At 40.2% G+C, this 14206-nt stretch overlaps 1 protein-coding gene across 1 annotated transcript; it reads left to right on the top strand.

Annotated features, from left to right (window-relative positions):
• The first annotated feature begins 7879 nt into the window (after nt 1-7879).
• Nucleotides 7880-11900, top strand: LOC148801729 (putative LRR receptor-like serine/threonine-protein kinase At1g07650). Its single transcript, XM_088900414.1, has 5 exons — nt 7880-7916; nt 8384-8449; nt 11207-11589; nt 11667-11723; nt 11799-11900. Exons 1-5 carry the CDS (start codon nt 7880-7882, stop codon nt 11898-11900), a joined length of 645 nt encoding a protein of 214 aa, XP_088756540.1.
• Nucleotides 11901-14206: the final 2306 nt, after the last annotated feature.

The raw sequence follows: 14206 nt of genomic DNA, 5'->3' as shown, positions 1-14206 counted from the left end.
ACATTGTTTGACCGCCCAGTATGCTTTATGTTCTAGTTCCACAGGGAGATGACATGGCTTGCCGAATACCAAACGGTAGGGAGACATACCTATAGGAATTTTGTAGGCTGTGCGGTAGGCCCATAGTGCATCGTTGAGTCTCAGACTCCAATTCTTCCTTCCTGGGTCAACCGTTTTTTCAAGTATGGATTTTATCTCCCTATTGGACACTTCGGCTTGTCCGCTTGTTTGTGGGAGGTATGCAGTGGAAATTCGATGGGTGATATTGTATTTCTTGAATAGAGCTTCCACCACTCGGTTGCAGAAGTGAGTGCCTCTGTCACTTATTATCACCCTGGGCATTCCGAACCTGGAGAAAATGTGGGACTTGACAAAATCTACAACAACCTTAGCATGATCAATCCGGGTAGCTTTAGCTTCTACCCATTTCGAAACATAGTCCACAACTAGTAGGATGTAAACATTACCGAAAGAGGAAGGGAATGGACCCATGAAATCTATACCCCATACATCAAATATTTCACATATCAGTATAGGGGTAAGTGGCATTTGGTCTTTATGGCTTAAATTACCTGCCTTTTGGCATTGTTCACAGGCCTTGCAGAACATATAAGCATCACGAAATAGGGTAGGTCAAAATAATCCGCACTCCAGTATCTTACGTGCTATCCTCTTTGGGCCAAAATGGCCCCCACAGGCATATGAATGGCAGAAGTGAAGAATGGAGGGGATTTCGAGGTCGGGCACACACCTTCGAAGGACCTGATCGGAACATTGCTTCCATAGATATGGGTCATCCCAGATGTAGTACTTGGCATCGCTTCTTACCTTATCCCTTTGAGCTCTTGTTAATTCTCCTGGTATGGTTCTAGTAACCAAATAATTAACTATATCTGCATACCATGGAATTCCTTCTTGAATCGTGAAAAGATACTCGTTTAGGAACTCGTCTTTCAAGGGTGTTGCCTCTTCACTTGTAGTCAGCCTACTAAGATGGTCTGCAACCAAATTTTCTACACCCTTCTTGTCGTGGATTTCGAGGTTAAATTCTTGTAGCAAGAGAATCCAGCGGATAAGCCTCGGCTTTCCTTCTTTCTTGGCGAGCAAATATTTTAGGGCTGCATGATCAGAATAAACAATCACCTTAGTACCCAATAAATATGAACGAAATTTTTCTAAGGCAAAAACTACAGCTAAGAGTTCCTTCTCTGTTGTTGAATAATTGCACTGGGCAATATCAAGGGTTCTCGAAGCATAATATATTGCATGAGCGGCTCTTCCAACCCTCTGTCCCAGAACAACACCGATGGCATAATTGCTTGCGTCGCACATAATCTCTAAGGGAAGATCCCAATTCGGTGGCTGAATGATTGGGGCTGAAGTCAACGGTTCTTTCAGCTTATCAAAGGCTGCCCTGCACCCTTCATCAAAATCAAACATCACATCCTTCTGGAGTAGATTACATAAGGGGCGAGTTATCTTAGAGAAATCCTTGATGAATCTCCGATAGAATCCTGCATGTCCAAGGAAAGAGCGAACTTCCCGAATGTTCATGGGATAGGGCAGGGATTTAATAACATCTACTTTTGCTTTATCAACTTCGATTCCCTTAGAAGAGACTACATGCCCTAGAATGATGCCCTGGTCGACCATGAAATGGCATTTTTCATAATTCAGCACGAGGTTCTTTTCTATACACCTTTCAAGTACCTTTGTAAGGTTAGATAAGCATGAATCAAAAGAATCTCCATACACTGTGAAGTCGTCCATAAATACCTCTATAATTCTTTCCACATAATCTGAAAATATACTAACCATACATCTTTGGAATGTGGCGGGAGCATTGCAGAGACCGAATGGCATGCGCCGATAAGCAAAGGTACCGAAGGGGCAGGTGAAGGTAGTCTTTTCTTGGTCCTCAGGTGCAACTAGAATTTGATGAAACCCTGAATAACCATCAAGACAACAGTAATGAGATTTGCCAGCTAGTCTTTCAAGCGTTTGATCGATAAAAAGGAGCGGGAAGTGGTCTTTTCGGGTTAACGAATTCAACTTCCAGTAATCTATACACACCCGCCACCCATTTTGAATTCGGGTAGGCACTAACTCACCATCTTGATTTTCGACCACAGTCATACCTGTTTTCTTTGGGACTACTTGTACCAGACTTACCCACTTACTGTCTGAAATGGGATATATTATCCCGGCATCTAGAAGTTTTAAAACTTCTTTCTTCACTACCTCCATCAGCGGTGGGTTTAATCGGCATTGGGCTCCGATTGCAGGTTTGGAGTCTTCTTCCAAGAGTATTTTGTGCATGTAGGTAGATGGGCTTATCCCCTTGATATCAACTACAGTCCATACGATCGCTTCCTTGTGTTCCTTAAGTGCTTGAATTAGTTTCCTTTCTTCTAGTGCATCGAGTTTGGAGGAAACTATCACAGGTAGTGTCTCCCCCTTGCCTAGGAACATGTATTTTAGGTGTTTTGGTAATGATTTCAGCTCCAGCTGGGGTGCCTGCACAATAGATGGAAGGAGCCTTGTGTGAGATAGGGGCAAACTAATGAAAGAAGAATTATGAACAAATTCAAAAGAGTTCAGTTCCGAAGTCAAAGTTTGTAGTTCTGAATTCAGCATAAACTTCTGCTCTGCTCGTTGCAGTTGATCAGGCCCATTGTTAAGTGCAACTCTCAATGTGTCTTCATCTTCTAGCTCAAAAGTCTGCTGCACTAAAGAGTCAATAACATCTATAGAGAAAATAGAATGTGCTTCATTAGGGTATCTCATGGCATCATAGATATTAAATTTAATGATCTCACCATCGAATTCCATGGTAAGTGTCCCCTTATGCACATCGATTTTTGTTCTGGACGTCTTAAGAAAGGGTCTTCCTAGCAAAATTGGGGTCAAGTTGGAAGAGTTATCTTCTTCCGTGTCGATCACATAAAAATCGATAGGAAAGACCAAATTATTAACTTGGACTAGGATGTCCTCTAAGACTCCCTTCGGGTATGTAGTAGACCGATCAGCAAGTTGTAAGATCACGCCCGTTTCTTTTAATGGTCCGAGATTCATGGTTGTATAAATAGAATGAGGCATGGCATTTATTGAAGCTCCTAGGTCTAGCATAGCTTTTTTGATCTAGACATTTCCTATCTTACAGGGAATGGTAAACATACCTGGATCCTTGCATTTAGGGGGTAGTCTTTTCTAGAGAATGGTTGAAACATTTTCTCCTATATGGACCTTCTCATCGCCTTTCAGCCTTCTCTTAGTAGTGCACAGCTCCTTGAGAAATTTGGCATAGCGGGGTACTTGCTTAATTGCATCGAGGAGGGGGATGTTTACCTCAACTTTGCGGAAGGTCTCGAGAATGTCTTTGTCTTGCTCCTCCTTCTTGGATTTTGTGAATCGGCTAGGGAAAGGTGGAGCGATGACTATGGATTGGGGTGGCTTTCCGCTTGAATCCATTTGGGATGGTGTCTCCTCTCTGGTTGTATCTTTGGATGCTTCTTGATAGGGTTCATTCAGTTCCTTCCCGCTTCTCAATGTGATAGCGCTAGCATTTTGTTTCGGGTTGGTCGTGGTCTGAGAAGGTAGCCTCCCTGATGATTGGGATTCCATTCGAATCATAGCTGTCAAAAGCTGGCTGACCTGATTCTCCAGGTTTCGGATACTTGTCCTCGTCTTCTGTTGAAATTGTTGAGTATTAGTTGCAAGGGCTTTCACAATTTCATCGAGAGACATACCTGAGTTGGGAGAGGCTGAATATGGTGGAGCCGGCGGCCTGGTTTGATGCTGATGTTGGAAGCCGAAGGGCTTGGTTCCATAGTTCAGGTTGGGATGATCCCTCCATCCTGCATTGTAGGTGTTCGAGTAGGGATCGTATCTCTTTTGCGGTAATCCTCCAACAGCATTAGCTTGTTCGTAAGGTTCATCTTGAAGCATAGGGCACATGTCAGTTGGATGTCCCGGAGTTGAGCAAATCCCGCAAGCCTTCACCATTTGTGTATTACCTGTGGCCATTTGATACACAAGAGAGGTCAGGCTTGCAATTTTCTGTTCTAGGGAGGAGATGTTTACCTCGTTAGCATGACTTGTTGCAGGGTTGAGCCTATAGCCGAACTGTTGAGAGTTGGCTGCCATGTTTGAGATCAACTCTCTTGCTTGTATAGGAGTTTTGTTCACCAACACTCCTCCGCTTGCTGCATCGATCATACTCCTATCCATTGGTAGTAACCCTTCGTAAAAATATTGGATAAGGAGCTGGTCTGGAATTTGATGTTGTGGATAGCTGGCACACAGTTGCTTGAATCTCTCCCAGTATTCGTAGAGAGTTTCCCCATTGAATTGTCTTATGCAACATATCTCCTTTTTGATGTTAGCAGCTCGGGAGGTAGGGAAGAACTTCTCAAGGAATTGCCTTTTCATATCATTCCACGTGGTGATGGAACCGGAGGGTAGGTAGTACAGCCAATCCTTAGCCTTATCAGCTAGTGAGAAAGGAAAGGCATGCAGTTTGATCTGTTCCTCGGTAACACCTTGAGGCTTCATGCTTGAGCATACTACGTGGAATTCTTTTAGGTGCTTGTGAGGGTCTTCGCCTGTAAGTCCACGAAAAGTAGGGAGTAAGTGTATAAGACCTGATTTAAGTTCAAAGGGTACCGCTAGATCTGCATATTCGATGCAGAGAGGTTGTTGGTGTAGATCCGGTGCAACTAGCTCTCTAAGGGTTCTTTCTTTGTTGTTGGCCATGGCTTCTTCTTCAGAATGGTTGGATGGCTCAACGATTTCTGTAGCCGACTTCACTCTGGAAGTGGGGAGTGATGCTGATTGGTTGCGGCGTTGCTTGGCTTCTTTCCTCAAGCGGCGAACTATGTTCTCGATCTTAGGGTCGTAGTGGAGTTCACCTACACGAGAAGAGCGAGGCATAAACCAAACAAAAGGAAATAAACCTACTTAGGATGCCAATCCCCGGCAACGGCGCCAAAATTTGGTGGGTGCCGAACCCAACCAAAGATAAATAGTCTTGTTTTGGGTTAATAATTTGCAGATAGTGATGAGCAAGGTCATTCTCCACAGGGATTGGGTGGATTTATTTCTAAGTAGATGGATTAAGGGGGGTTGTAAGCTGAGGAAAATAAGAAAATAGCAGAAAATATCATAAAACAAAGATTAAATCGATGAGATATGGCTTCCGGTTGAAGGGACAAGTTCAGCTTTGATTCGTAGCATTGATCCTTGATGCAAAGATAGATTCATATGTCTATGAATAAATTGGTTATAGCTGTTAACAAGCTCTAACAGCCAGCCTTTACTCTTATTATTCGACAACCAAAACAAGCTCTTTGATTGCTTCCCTTATTAATAGGCAGTCCTAAACAAGCTCTTAGGATTTAACCTATTAATAGCATTAAGAGGGGAGAGACCCAATTCTGGTCAGTGATCTCACAAGCTCGGACCGTTTAAACCAGATCATACATTTTCCTAACATAGATCGAAAACTTTTTTGCATTCAATTTATGTTAGTTGCCAGCATGATCGAACCCACCAATCATATACGAAATTGGAGGTTCAATCGGCCATGGATTATTTCCATTGAATGAGCAAGGGGCCCTTCTTGCTTAATCAACAAAAATAATCCTCACAGTTAATTCGCAGAAAATATATGAATACCCAAAAACAATGAACTGAAATAAAAATCAATTAGATCTCACAATGCTTACAGAATCAAGGCTTCCCTAACCCTTCAACCAGAAATAAAAATTTACAGACACCTCATGATGAAATCGCAGCTTCTAGATGAGAAAGGGGGGCAAACTCTTGCTTCTTCCTCCTTGGTTGATTTCTCTCTCTAAAGACTGAAGCTCTCTTGGAGAAAATTGATGCCTTGGGTGCTGGTCCGCCCCCCCTTTATATAGATTTGGGGAGAGGGCTGCTCTCCAACTCCCTTAAGGAGATTATCCTCAAACTGGAAAGTCCTAGTCTAATTTGAACTTATTCTACCTAACTCTTATCTCTTATCTTTTTAGGATTACAATTTGAGAATTTAAATCTGATAAAACTCTTTTATTGAGATTACATTCAACTTCTATTCTAATGGGACTCTTGGATCTTGAATTCGAATTGGGCTTCTTTAGCAATTCGGGCTTGCTTCAAGACTCTTCTGCGGAATGGGCTTCAGCTTGTGAAATGGGCCTTACTACGAAATTTCTCCGACTTTGGGCCCGAATTTGTCTTCGATGTGGATCGATTCTACCAAGACCCAAAACATAAAAGTTGTGGGCCTTTTCTTTATCTTTTCGATGCTTCTTGAAATTTCCAAATCGGAGTCCGGAATTGAGAGTTATGCCTATATCACTGATCGGTGCCGAAACTGTGCAAAAACATCCGATTAGCCTTGTTTTCTTCCATTCGCCTATCTGCTTGCCCTGAATTGAAATACAAGAGTAATGAGTCCAATTAGGTACCAACTAAGTGCAAAATACTAAATATTGAGGGATAAAGATATGACAAATTTTATTCTCATCACTCTCACATAACATTATTCGCCCAACTAAACTAATAACTGAGCTTTTTGATATTTGGGTATGTCCCATTCAGAGTGAATAGACTAAACTAAGTCGAATTTTCCTTCAAAAATTCTGGTATATATTCCAAGTTATTTGAGAGAAAACCAGTACATATAAATAAATGAATATTTTATTTTATGCATAATAAGCAAATAGGGATTACAAACAACCATATTTCATGAATAAGGCTATAGATGGCCTTTAAATAATGATTGCATATTATCATGGTGTGAGGAACCATGATCAGCCAAGTTTTCTAAAGTGGGATGTAGATGGTTTCTTTCCTCACACAAGGTTATTTTCGGGGTCAAAATGAAGGAACCATAATCAGCTAAGTTTCACGGACAAATCTATAGATGGTTGTCTCCTTACATGCAAAATAGTGAATATTATAGGTTAAGATGGAGTAAGGAAAGATAATCAACCGAGTTTCAAAGACAAGGCTGTAGATGGTTATCTTACATGTATTTCAGTACGAGACAAGGAAGAAAAGAAAGAAAACAATAAGGGAAGAAAGAAAGGGGTGAGAGGAATAAAAGGAATATGGTCCTCCATCTCATGTGGGAGGGACAGGGAATATCATAGTGAAGAGGTGTGGGACATCCTTTCCTTTAGCCTTATCCTTCGCTTTTAAAGGAATACTTCTTTTCCCATATTTTTTACAGAGTCAGGGATGTCCTTTCCTTTAGCCTCATTCTTCTTTTTAACATTAACAAAGGTGGCCATCGCCTCGCGGCCCTCGCCTTTGCTTATAGGATTTTTGTCGACCTTTTTCATTTCTGAAGGAGGAGGATTGGGCTTACGTGTCATAGCCTTTTCCCTAGAAATATGTCTCTCCACACTACTGGCTTTAGAAACCAATGCATCAAATGATTATAGTTCTGTTGTGCCTACAAAGGCAGCAATCTTTGGCAAGAGATTGTTGACACTCATTTGTACCACTGAAATTTCCTTTAATTTCTTAACACACTAAATATTCATGTTTCTCCAGCATGTAATGAACTCATTTACACTTTCATTTGGCCTTTTATTTCACTTCAGCCAAATCTGCAATTAAAAATTTCACTAGTCAAACTTGAACTTGAGCTAACTTCAGAACTTTGTAACAATTGAGCCCTCGCTTGACTGATAGGGCCTTTATAAGCCTTGAACTCTTTGTTGGTCATAGTATGTGTATATGCCACTAGTTCAAAGTAGAAACCGACTTGTTTAACAAACATGCATCAAAAAATAAAAGTCCATTTTTTTTAGCTTTCATGTCCTATTTTACTTTCTTTGATCTTTCGGCAGCAAAATCAATAAGGGAAATGGGAGCACTACTTTGTGGCTTTCTAGCCTTTGGAGGTCTCTTGGACCTAAGCTTACGAATGGAAATTCCTTCAATTGTAGAAAAAGGCTTTTGATTAAAAATATTAAATATTTTCCTTCCCCCAAGAGGAATAACCTTTTCCACTTGAACTTCCGAGTTCAATTGGGGCTTCAATTGTGTAGATGAAAGAGCATCTATTGCCTTCTCTTATGTAGCCTTAGTAGAGGCTTGGGGACTAGATTCTTCCTCAAAAATAGCCACCATCATGGGAAATGGTTCCTACCATGATTTGAGTTGGGACAATAACTCTAGCCCTTGGTTTGGCAGCCTTCACTAGGGAAACTGCCTTTGATTTTGTAATCTTCAAGGTTGATGAGGCAACCTTCTTGGTTACCTTTGCCTTTGGAGGCTTAAAACCCGCCTTTTTGGTAGAATTGAGCATAGTTTGTTTACATGGGCTCCTTTATCTCTTTTTCCTTCATGATCTTTTTCTTGATCTTAGGAACCAAGGACATGGTGGTAGCAATAAGAGGATTCACATCCACAGTAAACGTTGCTTTGTACGAAGGTTTCTTTGAGCCCCCAAAGTCGAAAGATAATTCAACTTGAGCATTAGACAAATACAGAAAGTCCAGGACAATTCAATGGAAAAATACAAAAAGGACACCCCTAAAAATCTTTTTTTTTTTCTACAAGAAAAAGAGAAACATTTTTAAGTATTAAGAAAAAGAGAAGATGCAAAAATACTCATTCTTTATTACTTCAGGAGACAAATCACAAAACAAAACAACACAAAACAATGTAGCCTCGACCCAAGGGATTATGCCTCTGAACTCTTATACAAATTGGCCATTTAGACCTCTCTCCAATAATACCGAGTACCTATACAAGGGTGTCATATCAAGTTGATGCTTTCCAGATTTGGCTTTGCTATATCTAGGCCATGGGTTAAAAGTTCCATAAATTTCCTAATATTTCCATTTCCATGGGTACCGACATGAAAAATTCCGGAATTGACATACTCCCCTTTGAAAACTACCAATGCTATGTGGAGTATAGAAGATGGTATTATAACAAAATTGGTGATAATATTGTAGATGTGGAGTAGAGGTATAATTGCCTACCTAATGAACATGTGGAGACACTTGATGTACTGTAGTACTATGGTCCCTGTTGTAATTCATTATATATATATATATATTTCTTGGATGATTAGCTAGAGGGTTGTTTGAGAAGTATGTTTTGAAAAGGACGCCCAACAGGTCAGTTTTTTCCTTGTTTTCTCTAAATCGGCTGATTCAATCAGCCTAAGGCTCTAGAGTTTGTGTCACCTAGGCCTCATTTAACTGGTTATTAATCTATTTTGAAGAATGGTTTGGATTTGGTAGGGTTTTGATCCCATGATGTAATTGACAATCCTGAAACTTTCCTTTTTGGGACTGACATCAATATAAACCTATTGTTCTGAGATTTCTATAGTATAATCTCATTTTACTTGAAATATTACTTCAACATTACTTATAAAGTATTACTGATTTAAGTTGGGTGGTGTGTCTTTTTGGGTGACTCCCCCATCTCCTAGAAATGCAAGAAACAACAAACAATTTCTAAGTAATCTACAAAAGTCGAATGTAGGGCTATGTTATTTATGTGTAATGAGATTGTTTGTCTTCAGTCTATCCTTGTTGATCTTGGTGTTCACCTCCCTTACACCTATCCCTCTCTATGTTGATAACACTAATGCCATCAAAATTGCATCTAATCTAAGCACATTGAGGAGGACTGTCACTTTATTAGGGAGTTGTTTCTTGTTGGTTCCATCTCTCTTCCACATATAGCTTACGATTTGCAGATTGCTAATATACTTACAAAGCCTATGACGAGATCTAGACATCTATATCTTGTAGGCAAACTAACATGAAGGTAAATCTTCGTTTTTATTTGCATAATAGATATTTGGTTGATCTATTCAAATCATTTGCATTTTCTATGAGTTTAAATTTTGCTTGAACTTACTCTATCATGTAGTTTACAGGACAACTTTACAATGTATTATTTTGTCTACTAAACTTAGTTTTATAGTTTTGTTTAATGGTTGGGATCAAGGCAATAATTTAAAAGGTGTACCTATCCTTCTTTTATCATTTCATAAAATATCATTCTATATGTTAACATTTCACAATGTTTGTACCATGTCTGTGAATTCTACATTATTTCCATATATACATTTTGATGCAGTCCACAATCATATTTTAAGAAACATAGAATCATATGGCTAATTTTTAGCGGACTTCTAACAACTAGTTTTTCATTAAAAGCTCCAACAACTAGTTTCTCATTCAATGCTCTAATAGCTAGTTTTTCATTTAATGCTCCAATTAGTTTTTCATTCAATGCTCCAACTAGTTTTATTTTCTATATAAAGCCCTGGAATGTCAAGCTAGAGGCATCAAGTTATTCCCTTTGTTTTGAGAATCTTAGAGCTTTCTTTGAGAGTTGAGAGAGTCCCTTCTTGGGTGAGTGAGTCTCCAACCTTGTTGCCTCATTTTATAAGCCATCTCATATTAATGAAATTCTATCCAATTTGCTTCTTTTATTTTCTATTTCTTTGAGCAAATTTATTTCATTATATTTCTTCATATTTGAGCTACATCACATTTCCGACATGTTTCCCATGTTTCACTCACTGATATATTCGTTGACACCAACAATTTTAGACCTTTCTGTAGGTAACCTAGCCTCTCCCTTTGATAAAACTGGAGCTATAGAATTAGCTGATCTAGGACTTGACTTGAACAAGATTTTCAGATCTTAAAAATCCAAGGACCTAAATAAAATAGATGAATGTCTTCCAGGAGGTACAAGTAGGAAATATGTTGTGGACAATCACCTCGAAACTAGAGGAAGCCCTCACCTAGATGCATAATTCCATTAACCAAATAAAATCCCCATATCATTGAACCTTGAGAGAAAAGCAATAGCTCCACTGTTTGAAGAACCAAACAAGGATCCATAGTTCCTCAATGAAGATTTGAGGAACTAAACAAGGTCCCCAAATCAGGGAACCTTCAGTTTGTGAACAAGATGCTTCTTTGTAGTCACATTTTGTGGTATAAAACCTTAAACTGCACTAGACCCATTATAGGAGACCTAACTAATGATACATTTTTGTTTTATGTTAACCATTTCTGTGTTTTAATCTCTTTTTCATTTTGGACTGGAAATTTAACTATCCAACACACACCCTTAGCCAACTATGAAGTTTTCATGCATGTTAACATAAGGTATATCCATGATTACTAACCTGTTATTGATTTTCTTCTAGATCGGTATGAACTCCATATAAATTGTGGTGGGAGAGAAATAACTATAGGAGATATTACATATCAAGCTGATCAAGAAGCAGGTGGTCCCGCAACGTTTTCCCAAAGTAAATATGACTGGGCATTTAGCAGCACCGGTTACTACCCGGATGATGGCATCACTGCAGATGAGTATACAAAAACAACTACATCAAGACCCTTGGGCAACCCTGAAAACTCTGAATTGTACATGTCAGCACGTCTTTCCCCACTCTCTCTCACATACTATGGGTACTGTTTGCTAAACGGAAGCTACACTGTGAGGCTCCACTTTGCAGAGATCATATTTACAAGTGGAAGAAATTATAGTAGTCTGGGAAGGCGAATCTTCAATGTTTATATTCAGGTAGTTTTTAGTCAATTACATTTTAATATGTGCATTCAATATCTTATATGAATCTAATTGTAACTTGTTTACCACAGGGAAGATTGGTGCTGAAAGATTTCAACATAGCAGATGCGGCGGGTGGAATTGGCAAGGCAATCAATAAAACATTTAGCCCAGTTAATGTAACAACTGGTACTTTAGAAATCCGCTTCTATTGGGCTGGGAAGAGGACAACCGTAATCCCTTCTAGCGGTGTTTTTGGTCCTCTAATATCAGCTATCTCTGTGGAACCTAGTGAGTTAAATACTTTTCCAGAGATCTTGTTCTAATCAACTTTTCTCTCTACTGTCTGACATGAGTAACTTATGCCATAAATATTCTGTTCATCATCAAATGTGAGACAGAAGATAGTGGAACATGAACTACTAAAATTAGTGATTTATATTGAAAAATAGGGTAAATCTAATTTGGTTTTTGGATGCTTTCTTTGTTGTTTGAGTTGTTTGTTTGTGTCAACGAAATAATTTTTCAAAATTGGTTTTCCAGTTCCTGTTAACTTGATAGTTATGTGTTTTTCATCTTTCTCCAATATGCTAAGGGTGGAATATTGCTTCTTCATGCAGACTTTGTACCTCCTTCACAAGGTGGAAAGAAGAAACCAGCAGGCATCATAGCTGGAAGTATAGTTTTGGCAGTGGCCTTTGTCTTCATAGTTCTGGGTACCATTTGGTGGAGAGGCTGTCTAAGACACAAAAGCACAATGGACCAAGGTGGGAGAAACCATCTACAAATCCTATCAAAAACAATGAAATTAATCATTTCATGTAGGGGAAGAGGGATAAAATTAGAAAAAGAAGAGAGACTTCTCAGTTGCTTAATGTCATGAACAACTACTACTAATTGGTTTACAAAGTAACGGACTTTAAAGTAGAATAGTCACCTGGTGAAATTATAACATGTGCTACCAACATTTAAATTTTAATAAAAAATTAAATAAGTAGAAAAATTTTTATATGTTCATCATTTGTGGTCCATATACTGCTTATTATTAGTGTCCTCACCGACATGACTTCGTTTCTTGAGTGTGGACCCCTAGTGAAAACTCAAGTATGGAACACAAATTTGTTATAGAAAATTCCACATGAAAATCCCGAGTTCCCTGAATTGTAATGGATTATTTCTACCAGTTACAGCAATCAGAGCAGTGCAGTTTCTAATTCATGTTACATGTGACTTTGATATGGATGCGTTTATTGGGAAGAAATATCGCTGCCGGCAGCAGTAGTGATTTGGTGCTCTCATCGGATTCTAGCTAATAACAGTCCATCTTATCTTATCTGTTTTCAGTCCATCTTATCTGATCTGTTTTCAGTAAGGATTAGTAGGAAGTCTGATCTATCTTAGGGAGTCTTATCTATCTTAAGTAGAGAGTCTTATTTATCTTATCTGTAAGTGGTATAGATTAGCAGGGAGTCTTCTTACAAGGAGGACTCTTATCTCTTGTAATCTCCTATTTAAGGAGCTGAGAATATTGAATAAGACCATTGAAAATTTCAGTCAAGAAAGAGAGCAAAGGAGAGTTGATGATCTCTTGAACAAATCACCTTTAGGGTGGCAAGATAGGTTTTTCAAGAAAAGGGAGGAACAAGGGAAAACAGGAGGTTTTCCCCGGGGACCGACCCATGACGAGATCCTATTCGCGGGGCCCTTAACAATTTGGTATCAAAGCCAAACGTCATGGGCGATCTGGAGCAGTTAACGTCTAGGGTCCACGAACTGGAGCACAAGCACAGGCTCGTGGAGAACAGCACGGAGGTACACGAAATCAAGGACAATGTCCGAGAGTTATGGAACTTGATGGAGTTGTATTTCTCTAACAAGGAAAGGAATCCAGAAGGGGCTGCAACCACAAATAGCCACCAACCAGACTTGACGGAGTCGTCCGGCGAACAGCAGGTCATCACCCCAGCAGCCGCGGACGTTCCCAAGTACAGCAGACTGGAGTTCCCTTCTTACAACGGCACCGGAGACCCTTTGGGGTGGCTATACCGATGTGAGCAGTTCTTTCGCAACCAGCGGACGGAGGACAGAGACAAGGTAAGCCTAGCTGCATTCCACTTGATGGAAGAGGCGCAACTCTGGTTCTATCGATTGGAACAGGAGGAACCCGAGCTCAGTTGGACCCAATTCAGATCCTACTGCCCCCTCAGGTTTGGGCCCCCATTGACGAGCAACCCGTTAGGTGAACTGATCAACCTCAAACAGACGGGAACGGTGGCTGAATACCAACGCCAATTCTAGACTCTCCTTGCCAGAGCAGTTTCGGTGCGACCGGACCAGCAGGTAGACATGTTCACCGCAGGGTTAGCAGAACCCTCGAGGGTGGATGTGGAGATGCAACACCCCCCCAACCTAGTTACAACCATGAATCTAGCTCGCGCCTTCGAATGCAAGCTGCAGCTCAGCCGCGGAACCTTCAGTATGGGGCGGCTGTCGACATCATGGGCACCCCCAAAAACACCCAGAATGGCCCCTTCTTCTGCAACTAGCTGAGAACAGAAGCCTCATATGAGCAACGTCCCCAAGTCGGCATCCAGTATGGGAAGCAGCATGGTGGCACCCCCCATTAAACGCT

The sequence above is a fragment of the Nelumbo nucifera genome, chromosome 3, assembly GCF_055504915.1.
Source record: "Nelumbo nucifera cultivar China Antique chromosome 3, China Antique-T2T, whole genome shotgun sequence".
Taxonomy (NCBI): domain Eukaryota; kingdom Viridiplantae; phylum Streptophyta; class Magnoliopsida; order Proteales; family Nelumbonaceae; genus Nelumbo; species Nelumbo nucifera.
This window is presented reverse-complemented; position numbering and strand designations above follow the sequence as displayed.